At 45.9% G+C, this 16,660-nt stretch overlaps 1 protein-coding gene across 1 annotated transcript in view; it reads left to right on the top strand.

Annotated features, from left to right (window-relative positions):
• Nucleotides 1-271: 271 nt before the first annotated feature.
• LOC127577955 (endoplasmic reticulum-Golgi intermediate compartment protein 2-like) overlaps nt 272-16,660 on the top strand; it is a 44,166-nt gene continuing 27,777 nt past the window's right edge. The window contains exons 1-4 of the mRNA XM_052029661.1: nt 272-380; nt 6,600-6,708; nt 9,827-9,894; nt 14,350-14,420. Of these exons, the coding sequence (XP_051885621.1) occupies nt 272-380; nt 6,600-6,708; nt 9,827-9,894; nt 14,350-14,420 (357 nt within the window). The remainder of the gene's footprint in view (nt 381-6,599; nt 6,709-9,826; nt 9,895-14,349; nt 14,421-16,660) is intronic.

The raw sequence follows: 16,660 nt of genomic DNA, 5'->3' as shown, positions 1-16,660 counted from the left end.
AGCGTATTTCATCACCTGAATTACCAGATCCTTTTCTCCCGGATGCAACTGTCTCCTGAGAGCTCAGTCTAATAAAGGTCTCATGGTTCTGAATGGGAGTGAGCACCCTTTGCATTGTAAGGTCTGTGGGTTGGGAGGGAATTTGCGGTGTCTCTGTTTGGCAGTCTCCAGTATTACAAAAGCAACAAGTGGAGATTCAGGAACAGAATCTGACTAGAAAAGCAAATCAAAAAGGGGACCTGAGATTTCAGAAGAAGACTCAGCTTGGAACATGAGAAGAAGGTTCAGCCAGAAGATATCTTCCAGTGCTATCAAGAAGTTGGATGCTTTCCCGAAAGTTGCCGATGTCTGCGTTGAAACCTCCGTCAGTGGGGGCACAGGTGAACAACCACATATCAAAACACCTTCACTGTTCCCAATCCTTGGCCTCTCGGGGATATTTCCAATGGCAACTAGACTTCTAATGTACTTTCTAGGCTGTGTACTACTTGAGGACCTCCTGTTCGTCCAAAAGGTGCAATATAAAGATATGTGTTATTAAGGAGAATTTGTTCTGGGTCATCGATGCTAAAAGTTTGCACCTGAAGTCAGTGACAACAAACTATCTGCTGGAGGAATTCAGTGGATCGAGCAGCATCTGTGGGGGGGAAGGGGTTGTCGACATTTCAGGTCCTGATGCAGGGTTTTGACCTGACGTGTTGACAATTCCTTTCTCCACAGAGCTCCTCCAGCAGATTGTGTGTTGCTCCAGATTCCAGCATCTGCAGCCTCTTGAGTCTACCTGAAGTCTCTCTCTGGTTATGCTCACCTCTGCACATTCTCTCCGACCGACCTGAATGTTCAGGGGTGAGTAAAATTGGCAGCTGCTGTTTCAGGAAGAGACTAGACGGACTCTCCAAAATTTCGATAAGCTTTTAACAGGAGAAACAGAAAGATAAGATGTGCATTTCTGTCGTGCTGTTCGAAGAGACGGAAAGGGAGAACGTGATGAAACAAGAGACAACCAAGGAAAGGAGAGTGGGAAAGAGTGCGTGAGAGTGAGAAGGTAAGAGCACAAGGGAGGAAAATGATGGAGAGATAGAGAGAAAGGGAAAGAGAGAGAGAGAGACAGAGAGAGAACGTGTGTGAGAGAGAGAGCAAGAAGAGAGAGAGATAGAGAGACAGAGAAAGAACATGTGTGAGAGAGAGCGAAGAGAGAGAGATAGAGAGAGAGACAGAGAGAGAAAGTGGGTGAGAGAGAGAGAGAGAGAGAGCAAGACAAGAGAGAGAAGAGTTGGGGGGAGAAGGAAGAGCTCCTGAAGAGGGTGTAGTAGTGCAGCAGGTAGTGCTGGTGTGTTCGTATGTGGGATTCCCCCTGGGGCTCCGGTTTCCCCTTGCACGCCAAAGATACACAGGCAGATTATTACCCCTGGGGTAGGTGAGTGACAAGAGCTGATGGGCATGTGATAGAGAATTAAGTGGGGGAATGGTATTGACGGGACAGCATGGGCGCGATGGGCTGAATAGGGTCACAGAGTCATCCAGCACAGAAACAGGCTGTTCGATCCAACTGCTCCATGCCGACCCAAGCTAGTCCCATTTGCCCACATTTGTTCCACACCTCTCTGAACCTTTCCTATCCCTCTACATATCAAAATGTCTTTTAAATGTTGTTAATGTACCTGCCTCAACCACTTCCTCTGGCAGCTCGTTCCATAGACTGACCACCCTCTGAGTAAAAAAATGTTGCACCTCAAGTTCGTATTAAATCTCTCCCCTCTCACCTTAAACTTATGCCCTCTAGTTCTTGATTCCCCAACCCTGGGAAAAAGATCCTATCCAGGACATGCCCTCTCCTCATAACTACCATCGGGGAGGAGGTACAGGAGCCTGAAGACCCACACTCAACAATTCAGGAACAGCTTCTCCCCCTCCGCCATCAGATTTCTAAACGGCCCGTGAACACTACCTCGTTATTCCTTTTTGTTGCACTGTTTACTTATTTTGTAATTTATACTAATGTTATGTCTTTGCACTGTACTGCTGCTGCAAAACAACACATTTCACGTCACATCAGTCAGTGATAATAAACCTGATTCTGATTCTGATCTATGCCCTTCATGATTTTATTCACCTCTATAACATCACCCCCGAGTAGCCTCCTTCTGTATCGTTAGGAAACATGAAATAAGGTATGAGAAGAGTGGGTGATTTTAGAACGTAGGAAGTGTTATTTTAATTGACTCTTTCAATCTTACCCTTCGCTGATCAACTGCAGCTCGTTAATGGGATACAGGGATTCAGGAGCCCCACGTCACAGGGTGAACTGTGTTCCTAGTAAACGGTCCCTGTCGCATTTTTCTGTAACACAAAGCCACATCATCTGTGCGTGCATCAAGAAATGTGAGTTGAAAAAAAATATTCCTTCTCCACCGACATCTTCTACAAACCCAATGACTCTCACAGCTGCCTCGATTACAGCTCCTCCCACCCCGGCTCTTGCAAGGACACCATCCCTTTCTCTCAATTTCTCCATGTTTCTCTTCCTCCCTTTCTCAGCCTCCCCCTCCTTTCTACCCCTTTTTCCCCCTCTCTCTCCTTACCTTTGACCCATCCCCCGGTGGACCTGCTCTCCCCTCCTCCCCCGCACCTGCCCATCACTGCTCTGCTTTGCCCTCCTATATATTGGGCTTCCCCTTTTCCTATCTTCAGTCCTGAAGAAGGGTCCTGACCGGAAACGTTGACCGCCTGCTTTTCTCCACCGATGCTGCCTGGCCTGCTGAGTTCCTCCAGCATCATCGTGCTTTTCATTGAAAAAGAATATATTTTGTGTTTATTTATTTACTTTTGTTCTTCCACATAGAGTCACAGAGTCATAACAGAAGGTACCCAGCTAAGCTAGACCCATTTGCCCATAACCCTCTAAGATAAGATTTCTTTATTAGTCACAGTGAAATGTACCTTTACGTAGAGTGTTCTGGGGGCAGCCTGCAAGTGTCACCACGCTTCTGGCAACAACATAGCATGCCCGCAACTTCCTAACCCGTACGTCTTTTGAATGTAGGAGGAAACCAGAGCACCCGGAGGAAACCCACGCAGACATGGGGAGAACATACAAACTCCTTACAGACAGCAGCTAGAATTGAACCCGGGTCAATGGCACTGTAATAGCATTACGCTAACCCCTACATTACCGTGCCTGCCCTTTCCTATCTATGTACTTATCCAAATTTCATTATTGTACCTGCCTCACCCACTTCCTCTGGCAGCTCGTTCCATATACCCACCACCCTCCGTGTGAAGAAGTTGCCCCTCGGGTCCCTTTTAAATCTTTCCCCTCTCACAAACCTGTGCCCTCTAGTTTTGATTCCCTTTCCCTGGGAAAAAGACTGGGTACATTCACTCTATCTACGCCCTGACGATTTTATACACCTCGATAAGGTCATCCTTCAATCTCCTACATTCCAAAGAATAAAGTCCTAGCCTGCCCAGCCTCTCCCTATACCTCAGGCCCTCGAGTCCTGGCTACGTTATGTGAAAGTGAATTTTATCCCATGTCACAATTTTGTGGGTAGTGATTTGTGAATTCTGGTTCCCTTATACGATGGCAGTTCCCTTATACGATGAGATGGACTCTGACCTCACGATCTACCTTGTTGTGACCTTGCACCTTATTGCACTGCACTTTCTCTGTAGCTGTGACACTTTACTCTGTACTGTTATTGTTTTTACCTGTACTACATCAATGCACTCTGTACTACCTCAATGTAACTGCACTGTGTAATGAATTGACCTGTACGATGGGTATGCAAGACATGTTTTTCACTGTACCTCAGTACAAGTGACAATAATAAACAAATTCCAATACCAATACCAAGGGTGAATTTCTGTAACCTGAACAGACTTAACGTGGAGGTCACCTGTATAGCCATTGAACAGTGCTTCAGGTAAGACAGTACAATTGGAATAAAACAAATCCTCAGAATCAGAACCAGAATCAGGTTTATTATCACTGACATATAGAATGAAATGTGTTGTTTTGCGGCAGCAGTACAGCGCAAGACATATCATTACTATAAATTACAAAAATAACTAAATAGTGCAAAAAAGAATAACGAGGTAGTGTTCATGGGTTCATGGACCGTTCAGAAATCCGATGGCGGAGGGGAAGAACCTGTTCCTGAATCGTTGAGTGTGGGTCTTCAGGCTCCTGTATCTCCTCCCCGATGGTAGTAATATGAAGAGGGCATATCCCAGATGGTGAGGGTCCTTAGCAAGGGATTCCGCCTTCTTGAGGCACCATCTCTTGAAGATGTCCTTGATGGTGGGGAGGGTTGTGCCCGTGATGGAGGTGGCTGAGTCTACAACCTTCTGCAGCCTCTTGCAATCCTGTGCATTGGAGCCTCCGTACCAGGCAGTGATGCAACTAGTCAGAATTCTCTCCACTGTACATCTATTGAAATTTGTGGAGGTCTTTGGTGACGTACCAAATCTCCTCAAACTCCTAATGAAGTAGAGCCACTGGTGTGCCTTCTTTGTGATTGCATCAATGTGTTGAGCCCAGGATAGTTCTTCAGAGATGTCGATGCTCAGGAACTTGAAGCTGCTCACCCTTTCCACCGCTGACGCCTCAATGAGGACTGGTGTGTGTTCTCCTGACTTCCCCTTCCTGAAGTCCACAATCAGTTCCTTGGTTGACAATGAGTGCGAGGTTGTTGTTGCAACACCACTCAACCAGCCGATCTATCTCACTCCTGTACGCCTCCTCGCTGCCATCTGAGATTCTACCAACAACAGCAGTGTCATTGGCGAATTTATAGATGGCGTTTGAGCTGTGCCTAGACACACAGTCATGAGTGTAGAGAGAGTAGAGCCATGAGTGTAGAGAGAGTAGAGCAGTGGGCTAAGCACACATCCTTGAGGTGTGCCTGTGTTGATTGTCAGTGAGGAGATGTTACTGCTGATCTGCACTGACTGTGGTCTCCTGATGAGGAAGTTGAGGATCCAGTTGCAAAAGGAGGTAGAGGTATTGCTATAATACAATAGCAATACAATAGGGGTGTTCCAGCAGAGTTTCAATGCAGTCTCAGATCCTAAAGCAAACCTTAATCCGGAGATTCAACCAGAGCAGCAGTTAGGTGAAACAGCTATACTGGAGGCTGTGAACCTTGAGTACAAATGGGCTGGAGGATTCTACAAACATTGGGTGCTCCACTCCTTCCGCATTGCTCCGCAGTCTCTTCTTCTTGGGATCAGGGATGACGAGCTACCACTATGGTTTGGTTGGTACTGAGGCTGCTGATGAGGGCTACATTGGATCCACAGATTTTTGCAGGTGGGGCAGGAGGTGCCTGATGGGGCAGGTGGGTAGTTGATTCATGGAGATTCCAAATACTCCCTCCTCAGAGCCATGGGCCAGAGATTCCCAGGAGTCAGTGGGGATGTTGGTAAATTGGTAAATTGGTTTTTATTGTTATATATACTGAGGTCCGGTGAAAAACTTGTCTTGCATACAACAGTCCATTGAGGTTAAACAATAACAGAATGCAGAATAAAGTGTTACAGTTACAGAGAAAGTGCAGTGCAGGCAGACAATAAGGTGCAAGGCCATAACGAGGTAGATTGTGAGGTCAAGAATCCATCTTATCGTACTGGGGGACCGTTCAACAGCGGGATAGAAGCTGTCCTTGAGCCTGGTGGTACGAATGTTGAATTTCTTAAAGGAGGCCTGGAGCACATCTTGAATCTTCTCAATCTCTCTTGTGACAGAGCTCAGGAAAGGGAGTCTGTTGTTGGTATCTGGCAGTCTCCAGAAATAATACAATAGCAACATTTAAGAGGCATTTAGACGGCCACGTCAACAGGAGGGGAATAGACGGATAAGGACTATGTGCAGACAGATGGGATTCGTTTAATTTCAAAGTCGAGTTTATCGTCATCGGCACGAGTCCGTGCGCACAGGTGCAACGAAAATCTTACTTGCAGCAGTATCACAGGCACAGAGCATCAGAGACAAAACACTCACAAGAAAAATATAAATTAAAGCTAAATTATACAAACTTATACAAGAAAGAACACAATTGGAAGAAAAAAAGTCCATTGCAGTGCAAAGTGAGCAAAATGGTCATAGTGTTGCTGTACTGAGGCAGTGATGAGGGTTGTGCCGGTTGGTTCAAGAACCGAATGGTTGAAGGGAAGTAGCTGTTCCTGAACCTGGTGGTGTGGGACTTCAGGCTTCTGTACCTCCTGCCCGACGGAGCTGTGAGAAGATGACATGGCCCAGATGGTGGGGATCCTTGATGATGGATGTTGCCTTCTTGAGGCAGCGCCTCCTGTAGATGCCACCGATGGTGGGGAAGGATGTGCCTGTGATGTATTGGGTTGAGTCCACTACTCTCTGCAGCTTCTTACGTTCCTGCACATTCGAATTACCGTGCCAGACATCATTTGGTTTGGTATCATGGTCAGTACAGACATAATGGGCCAAAGGGCCTGTTCCTGTGCTGTTCTATGTTCTATGTTATATGCTACCTGCAGAGCCCCAACTGACAATTAGAGGATTGTAAAATGGTTGGATTGTAGGAAGGTGCACTAACTTATCTCAAATTCTTTCTTTGTAGTTTCACTCTTTACTTTCACACTGATGGCTGTACTAACTGTGGGCGAGTACTGTTATTACCGGGACACCTGGATTAACTACAGTTATCAAGTGGACACAGATATTTCCAGGTACGATTTACAGATGTTATCTTAGATTCATTGTTGGAGAATTAGGAATGACACAGGCACTTATCACTCACAACAGAACACTCCCTTTCATCCCTATCTTCTTTGGCTGCCTTGATATTGGTAATTGGTTTATTATTGTCACGTGTACCAAGATATAGTTTGCGTGCCATTCCACACATCAATATGTTGAGGTAGTGCAAGGGAAAACAATAACAGAATGCAGAATAAAGTGTTAAGAAAGTGCAGTGCAGGCAGACAATAAGGTGTAAGGGCCACGACGAGGTAGATTGTGAGATCAAGAGTTCATCTTTATCATACAAGAGGTCCGTTCAAGAGTCTGATAACAGCTGATAGAAGCTGTCCTTGAGCCTAGTGGTACATGTTCTCAAGCTTTTGTATCTTCTGCCCGACGGAAGGGAGGAGAAGAGAGAATGTCTGGGGTGGGAGGGGTCCTTGATTATGTTGGCTGCTTTCCCGAGGCAGCGGGAAGTGTAGACGTTTATTCATGGGATGCAGGAGTCACTGGCAAGACCAGCATCTCCTGCCCATCCCTATCTCCCTTAAGAAGGTTGCGGTGAGCTGTCCTCTTGAACCACTGCAGTCTATCTGACAAAGGGAGTCCCACAGTGCTTTTGGAGGAAGGGAGAAGCAGAACTTAGACTCAACGATGATGAAGGAATGGGTGATATACTTTCCACAGGATCTCCCACACTGCTGTTGCCTTGTGGAGGTGAAGGGTTTAGTTGATGGTGTTGAGCTGGGTAACTACAGTCCATCTGAAAGACAGGATCATCCTGTTCCAATAACTACCATAAAAATTCCAGTCACTCCCCTCACCACAGATGCTGCCCGATCCATTGGGCATTTCCAGAATTGTCTGTGTTTTGCACTTCCTCTGTAACCGTAACACTATATTCTGCATTCTGTTTTGTTTTCCTTTTGTACTACCTCAATGTGCCTATGCTTCGAGGTAGTACAAAAGGATGGCATGCAACCAAAAACTTCTCACTGTATCTCATTGCATGTGACAATAATAACCCAGTTACCAACTTTAAATTTCCATTACTATGGTTTTGAATACACAAATTCCAAGCCAATTTTATCTTTCTTCAAAACAGCCCAGCGCTCACAGACACCAGCCTCCCCTCCTTGGACTCTGTCTATACCTCTCGTTGTCTTGGTGAAGCAGCCAGCATAATCAAAGACCCCACCCACCCGGGTCATTCTCTCTTCTCTCCTCTTCCATCGGGTAGAAGATACAGGAGCCTGAGGGCACGTACCACCAGACTTAAGGACAGCTTCTACCCCACTGTGATAAGACTATTGAACGGTTCCCTTATAAAATGCGATGGACTCTGACCTCACGACCTACCTTACTGCACTGTACTTTCTCTGTAGCTGTGACACTTTACTCTGTACTGTTATTGTTTTTACCTGTACTACCTCAATGCACTCTGTACTAACTCAATGTAACTGCACTGTGTAATGAATTGACCTGTACGATCGGTATGCAAGACAAGTTTTTCACTGTACCTCGGTACATGACAATAATAAACAAATACCAATACCAAATATCTCAGAGACTGTCAACTTTCACTCAGTACACGAGCTCTGAGACAGTACATAGTGGATTAAAGGCTTAGATTAGAGGAGCTGGCTGTGTCTAGACCGTGGGTGTTGACAAGACCAAATCTGTGGTCTGTGGTGATGTCTTAACTTGTGGTCATCGCTGTTGTCCACCCTCCAGACTGAAGTGGCATCAAGTCTGTGGGTACTAGCATTGTCTAGACTGTGGACTGCTGGTGGTGAGACACTGGGAGTGGGAGGTGATTAGAATGGGTGGATGGGTTGACGGGAGAATCAGCGAAAAGGCCCTGAGAGAGTCAAAGGCTGGCAGCTGGAGCAGAGTCGATGAGCTGAAGGGTCTGTTTCCATGTTGTACGAGTCCATGACTTTCCAAGGCCCACACCATTAGGTTCAAGGACAGCTTCTATCCCGCTGTTATCAGACTCTTGAACGGACCACTTGTACGATAAAGATGAACTCTTGATCTCTCAATCTACCTCATTATGACCTTGCACCTTATTGTCTGCCTGCACTGGACTTTCTCTGTAACTGTAACACTTTATTCTGCATTCTGGTATTGCTTTTCCCTTCGATGTACTTATGTTTTGGAATTATCTGCATGGATGGCATGCAAAGAGGATATGAGGATAGGCTGAGTGAGCTGGGGCTTTTCTCTTTGGAGAGGAGGAGGATGAGAGGTGATTTGATAGAGGTGTACAAGATGATAAGAGGCGTAGATCGAGTGGACAGTCAGAGACTTTTTCCCAGGGAGAAAATGGCTAACATGGAGGGGACATAATTTTAAGGTGATTGGAGGAAGGTATAAGGGGGATGTCAGGGGTAAGTTTTTTACACAGAGAGTGGTGGGTGTGTGGAACGCACTGCCAGCAGAGGTTGTGGGGGCAGATACATTAGGGACATTTAAGAGACTCTTAGATAGACACATGAATGATAGGGAAATGGGGGCTATGTGGGAGGGAAGGGTTAGATAGATCTTAGAGCAGGATAAAATGATGGCACAACATCATGGGCCGAAGGGCCTGTACTGTGCTGTGATGTTCTATGTTCTATGTTCTAAAACAAAGTTTTCACTGTACCTCAGTACATGTGAGAATAATAAACCAATTACCAATTAGTTAAACCAATTACCATGAATGAGCTGCTTGCTTCTGCTGACTGAGGTGTGAGCTGTGTCAGTCTGTAGGTTGTGTCATTGTTCTTTGCGCTGGATGCTCAATGCTGACGATGAAATAACATGTCTCAGACTCTCTGGCATCAAACTTCGACACGGTGCTGAGGTAGAAGGTGAGTCCAGTTGTTGCCTTCATTTTCTGTGCAAACCTCGGAGGCACATAGTCCAGTGAGTCTTTCGCTGAAGTGATGGGTGCCCACCCCGTAGAAGCTCAGTCAGAAATTCGAGACTGGAATCAGTATAGTGAATCGAGGGAGATAGGGAGACGTCAGTGCAGGAGCCAAAAGATCCGCTATGATTTTAGTGAATTAATCCTCTTTTGATGCTTTGAGTTCCTAAACATTTGTCTTCTTATTTCAGAAAACTACAAGTAAATATCGATATTACAGTGGCCATGAAGTGTGACTGTAAGTACCTGCTGATGCTTGGTAAGCAGAAAATGAACCAATCTCTACTGATCTGTTGCTGGTAGAAATTACCCTTAAATACCTTTGAATCCTTCGAAAGTGTCAATCATACAAACAGACTGTACAGACTTTCCTTCACTGGTTGGTGTTAGCTTTGAGTCATAGAGTCATAGAGCTCTACAGCACACAAGCAGGCCCTTCTGCCCATTTAGTCCATGCTAGCCTGGTTTTCTGCCGAGTTTCATCAACCCGCACACGGACCATAGCCCTCCATACATCTCCCATCCATGTACCTATCCAAACTTCTCTTAAGTGTTACAATTGAACCCGCATCCACCGCTTCAGCTGGCAGCTCGTTCCACACTCGCACCAGCTCTGAGTGAAGAAGTTCCCCCTCAGATTCCCCTTAAATATTTCATCTTTTACCCTAAACCTATGACCTCTAGTTCTGAATGAAAAACTGCATCTGCAGTCCTTTGTTTCTCTACCTCTATTTCTAGTCTCACCCAACCTTAGGGTAAAAAGCCTGCATGCATTCACCCTACACGGTAGTGTAGCAGTTAGCGTAACGCTATTAAAGCGCCAGCGACACGGGTTCAAATCCGGCCACTATCTGTAAGGAGTTTGTACGTTCTCCCCATGTCTGCGTGGGTTTCCTCCGGGTGCTCCGGTTTCTTCCCACATTATGCTGGTTTCTTCCAGCATGCTATGTTGGCGCTGGAAGCGTGGCGACACTTGCGGGCTGCCCCCAGAACACTCTACACAAAAAGATGCATTTCACTGTGTGTTTCGATGTACATGTGACTAATAAAGAAATCTTATCTTATACCCCTCATAATTTTGTATACCTCTATAAGATCTCCCGTCATTCTCTAGCACTCCAGGGAATAAAGTCCTAACCTATTCAACATTTTCCTATAACTCAGGTCCTCAAGTCCCGGCAACATCCGTGTAAATTTTCTCTGCACTCTTTCAAGCTTATTAATATCTTTCCTGTAGGTAGGTGACCAGAACTGCACACAATACTCTAAATTCAATCTCACCAATGTCTTGTACAACTTCAATATAACATCCCAACTCCTGTACTCAGTGCCCTGATTTATGAAGGCCAAAGTGCCAAAAGATCCCTTTACAACCCTATCTACCTGTGACACCACCTTCAAGGAATTATGGATCTATATTCTCTGGTACCTTTGTTCTACCGCACACCTCAGTGCCCTACCATTCACTGTGTAAGTCTAACCTTGATTTGTCCTCCCAAAGTGCATCACCTCACACTTGTCCGCATTAAATTCCACCTGCCATTTTTCAGCCCATTTTCCCAGCTGGTCAAGATCACGCTGCAAGCTCTGATAGCCTTCCTCACTGTTCACTATGCCCCCAATCTTGGTGTCATCCGCAAATTTGCTGATCCAGTTTACCACATTATCATCTCAATCATTAATATAGATGATAAACAACAACGGACCCAGCACCGATCCCTGTGGCACACCACTAGTCACGGGCCTCCAGTCAGAGAGACAACCATCTACTACCACTCTTTGGCTTCTCCCACTAAGCCAACGTTGAGTCCAATTGACTACTTCATCCTGAATACCAAGCGACTTAACCTTCTGGAGCAGCCTCCCATATGGGACTTTGTCAAAGGCCTTGCTGAAGTCCATGTAGACAACATCCACCACCTTTCCTTCATCGACCTTCTTGGTAACTTCCTCGAAGAACTCTATAAGATTGGTTAGACATGACCTACCATGCACAAAGCCATGTTGACTATCCCTAATCAGGCCCTGTCTATCCAAATACTTATACATCCTGTCCCTTAGAATACCTTCTAATAATTTACAATATACAAGATACAAGATATTTATCTGGCATATAATTTCCCGGCTTATTCTTTGAGACTTTCTTGAACAACGGAACAACATTAGCTCTCCTCCAGTTCTCCGGCACCTAAGCCATAGCTAAGGACATTTTAAATACCTCTGCCAGGGCCCCTGCAATTTCTGCACTAGCCTCCCACAAGGTCTGAGGGGGACACCTTGTCTGGTCTTGGGGATTTATCCACCCTAATTCACATCAAGACAGCAAGCACCTCCTCTTCTGTAATCTGGATACGGTCCATGACCTCACTGCTCTTTTTCCTCAGTTCCATAGACTCTGTGTCTGTCCTTCAAGTAAACACAGACACAAAAGATTCATTTAAGATCTCCCCCATCTCTTTCTGCTCTACGCATAGATCACCACGCTGATCTTCGAGAGGACCAATTTTGTCCCTTTGGTGTCCCCTTTTGCCCTTAATATAGCTATAGAAACCCTTTGGATTCTCTTTCACCCAGTCTGCCAGAGCAAGCTCATGTCCTCTTTTAGCCCTCCTGATTTCCGTCTTAATTTTCTTGCATTTCTTATACTCTTCAAGTGCCTCATTTGATCCTCACTGCCTATATCTGATATGCACCTCCTTTTTCTTTACCAGGGCCTCAATATCCCTCGATAACCAAGGTTCCCTAAACCTGTTAGCCTTGCCTTTTACTCTAACAGGAACAGACAGATTCCGTGCTCCCAATATTTCACTTTCGAAAGCCTCCCACTTACCAAGCATCCCTTTGCTGGAAACAACCTATCCCAATCTACGCCTGCCAGATCCCTTCTGATGCCCACAAAACTGCCCTTGCTCCAGTTTAGAATCTTAGACCTAGGACCTGTCCTATCCTTCTCCATAATTATCTTGAAACTAGTGGACAGGAACAAGACTCTTGGATGGTATGTTGCCTCCCAGGTGCCAGGGTCAGAGATGCCCTGGACCGAGTCCACAGCATTCTTAAGGGGGAGGGTGAGCAGCCAGAGGTTGTGGTACATGTTGGTACCAATGACATAGGCAGGAACAGTGACAAGGTTCTGCAAAGTGAATTCAGGGAGTTAGGTGCTAAGTTAAAAGACAGAATGTCCAGTGTAGTGATCTCAGGATTGCTACCTGTGCTACGTACCAGTGAGGCAAGAAGTAGGAAGATAGTGCAGTTTAACACGTGGCTAAGCAGATGGTTCAGGAGGGAAGGCTTCAGATTTTTAGATCATTGGGCTTGATTCAGGGCGAGTTTGACTCAGTTGGAATTCTCTGCCCAGAAGGGTTGTGGATGTTCAGTTACTGAGTGTGTTCGGGACAGAGAGGAGTAGATTTTTGGTTGCCAAGGGACATAGTCAAAGGTTAACCATGATCTTATTGAATATCAGGACAGGCACAAAGGGCCAAACGGCCTACTTATGCTCACACGGAGGGTGGTGCACATGGAACGAGCTGCCAGAGGAAGCGGTAGGGGCAGATACAATTATAATGTGGGCAGGCACGGTAGTGTAGCGGTTAGCGTAACGCTTTACAGCGCCAGAGACCCTGGTTCAATTCTGGCCTCTGTCCTTAAGGAGTTTGTACGTTCTCCCCGTGTCTGCGTGGGTTTCCTCCGGGTGCTCCGGCTTACTCCCACATTCCAAAGACGTGCGGGTTAGGAAGTTGTGGGCATACTATGTTGGCACCAGAAGCGTGGTGACACTTGTGGGCCGCCCCCAGAACACTCTACACAAAAGATGCATTTCATTGTGTGTTTCGATATACATGCGACTAATAAAGAAATCTTATCTTATCTTATTTAAAAGACACTTGGACAAACATGGATAGGAAAGGTTTGGAGGGATATGGGCCAAACGCAGGCAAATGGGACTAGCTCAGGTAAACAACTTGGTCAACATGGACAAGTTGGGCTGAAGGGCCTGTTTCCTTGCTGTATAACTCTATGAATCTATGACTCCATGAATCTATGACTGATAGAAGTTTTATAAAACTGTGAGAGACGTAGCTAGGGTAGACATTCAGAACCTTTTTCCCAGGGTGGAAATGTCAAATACGAGAGGACGTGCATTTAAGGTGAAAGGGGGAAAGTTTAACAGAGAAGTATGGTGCAAGTTTTTCTTACACAGAGTGGTGGGTGCCTGGTGAATGTGACCAGATTGTCTGCTGTAGCTGTAATGATTGAGGGATTAAACGCTAGCTCCCAGGAAGCTCAGAGAACAGGCAGGATCCTAACCCAACATCTCACTTGATGGGCCACATCTCCAGCAGTGCAGTGGTCCCACAGTAAAGCACCAGAACAATTGGCACGATTTTTGTGCCCTGGAGTTGGAGTCGAACCCACAAGCTTCCAACATTAGAAGACAGTTGGATAAGTACATGGATGGGAAAGGGTTAGAGGAACATAGGCCAACGCGGGCAAACGGGACGATTGGATGGACATTTTGGTCGGCACGGACCAGTTGGGCTGAAGGACCAGTTTCCGTGCTGTATGACTCTTTGACTGTAAGAGGTGAGCTGGGTCGAATGGCCTCATTCTGCCCTGTACCTTTTATTAAAAATGGAAATTATCAAAGCAGAAAGAAAAACTAAAGAAAACTAGGCATAAGTTCATTCCTGTTTTCCTTTGTTGTCCAAAGATATTGGAGCAGACGTCACTGATCGAACGGGTATGGAGGTCGGTGGGTCGGGGGATTTCCATTACGAGCCAGTAAGGATCCTTTCACTTCATTATCACCCTGAGTTGGTTTAGCATTACTGAAGGTTGGGGGGTGAGGGGGTGGTGCATCACTGGACAACATACACAGCCTCGGAGCTTTGACATGTCTGTTGTCCTCGTTAAAGAAATAAAATCACAAAGGTTTGTTGATGCACCAGTTGATGGAGCTATGAGGGGCTTAGAGACACAATTCATCACACAGACAGCAGGCATGAAACCAACATCTCCGCTTACCACACAACTCGACCCACTCCAGCCAGTTATCACTGAAGAACACAAAGACCTCTAATTAGTCCCACTATCCTGTTTTCCCCATAGCCCCACGTTCCTCCTTTTATGTACAATTTATGTTAATTTAAGTACATGTTAACTATGTTTGTCCTCGTCTTGTAATATACTGTGCTGCTGCAGAGAGCACTGAGCAGACCTCTTGCAGAGAATTGTGGTCACAGCTCAGCACATCACGGAAACCAGCCTCCCCTCCATGGACTCTGTCTACACTTCTTGCTGCCTTGGTAAAGCAGCCGACATAATCAAACACCCCAATCACCCCGAACATTCTCTCTTCTCCCCCCTCCCATCGGGCGGAAGATACAAAAGCCTGAAAGCACGTACCACCGGGCTCAAGGACAGCTTTTATCCCGCTGTTATAAGACCACTGAATTGTCCCCTAGTACGATAAGATAGACTCTTGACCTCACAATCTACCTCGTTATGACCTTGCACCTTATTGTCTACCTGCACTGCACTTTCTCTGTAGCTGTAACACTTTATTCTGCATTCTGCTATTGTTTTCCCTTGTACTACCTTGATGCACTGATGTGATGAATGATCTGTATGGACGACATGCAAAACAAAGTTTTTCACTGTACCTCGGTACATGTGACGATAATAAACCAATTTACAATTTACCAAAGCTAATTTTCAAGACATTTATACCCTATGTATTTGTGCCTATCACAATAATAAACTTGAATTTGAACTATTCAACTCATTTTGAAGGTACCTGTGTCCACTGACCTTATGGTGGGCCGAAGGGCCTGTTTTGTGCTGTATGGTTCTATGGTTCAGGCAACGTGACCCAGATCTCGGTAAAACAGAACACTCTTCTCATCTCTTGTCTGTGACAGAGACAGTGATACAGCAGAGAAACAGGCACTTCGGCCCACTGAGTCCGTGCTGACCACCAACCACCCATTTACACTAATCCTACCCCAACCCATTTTATTCCGCGCACATTTCCATAACTCCCCCCAGATTCTACCACTCACCAATACACCGGGCAATTTACTGCGGTCAATTTACCCACCAACCCACACGGCTTTGGGATGTGGGAGGAAACCGGAGCACCCGGGGGAAAACCATGCTGTCACGGGGAGAACGTGCAAACTCCACACAGACAGCACCCGAGGTCAGGATTGAACCCGTGCCTCTTGGGGCTGTGAGACAATGGCTCCACTGGCTGCAGCACTGTGCCACTCAATGACTTTAATCCTAAGGTTTCCTGTCAACAGTTACTGAACTGTTAACTTGCTCCCTTAAAACTTCTAAGATTATAAATTCTATTAAATTGCCCCTTTAACCTTCTCTAATTTTACATAACTGAAGTCCCTTATCCCAGCAAAACTTCCAGGAAATCTCCTGAATCCTGCCGGCATCTTGGACAAGGGCCAAACATCCTTCCTGGAGTGTGGTGCCCAGAACTGGACACAATATTCCAGCTGGGAACTGATCAGTGATCCACAAACCTGATCGGTGATCCACAGACCTGACACTGCCTGAAGTCACAATTATCTGCACAAAGTTCTTTCTCCCACCGAAGTCTCATCATAACTGGCATCATTGGTTTGAGTGAATAGTTATCCAACAAGGATAGCTGCCTGTACTCCGTATATCTCTGGAGCGATTGAGGCTGAGGGGAGACCTGATAGAAGATTATAAGATTATGAGAGGCATAGACAGTGTAGACAGTCCATATCTTTTTTCCCAGGGTCGAAATATCTGATACTAGAGGGCATGCATTTAAGGTGAGGGGGTAAGTTCGAATGAGATGTGTGGGGCAAGTTTTTTACAGAGAGTGGTGGGTGCCTGGAAAGCGCTGCCAGGGGTGGTGGTGGAGGCAGATACGATAGAGGTGTTTAAGAGGCTCTTAGACAGGCACATGAATGTGCAGAGAATGGAGGGAGATGGACATTGTGCAGACAGAAGGGATTATGCATCATTAGCTTAAT

Source organism: Pristis pectinata, chromosome 14 (genome assembly GCF_009764475.1).
Source record: "Pristis pectinata isolate sPriPec2 chromosome 14, sPriPec2.1.pri, whole genome shotgun sequence".
NCBI lineage: Eukaryota > Metazoa > Chordata > Chondrichthyes > Rhinopristiformes > Pristidae > Pristis > Pristis pectinata.
This window is presented reverse-complemented; position numbering and strand designations above follow the sequence as displayed.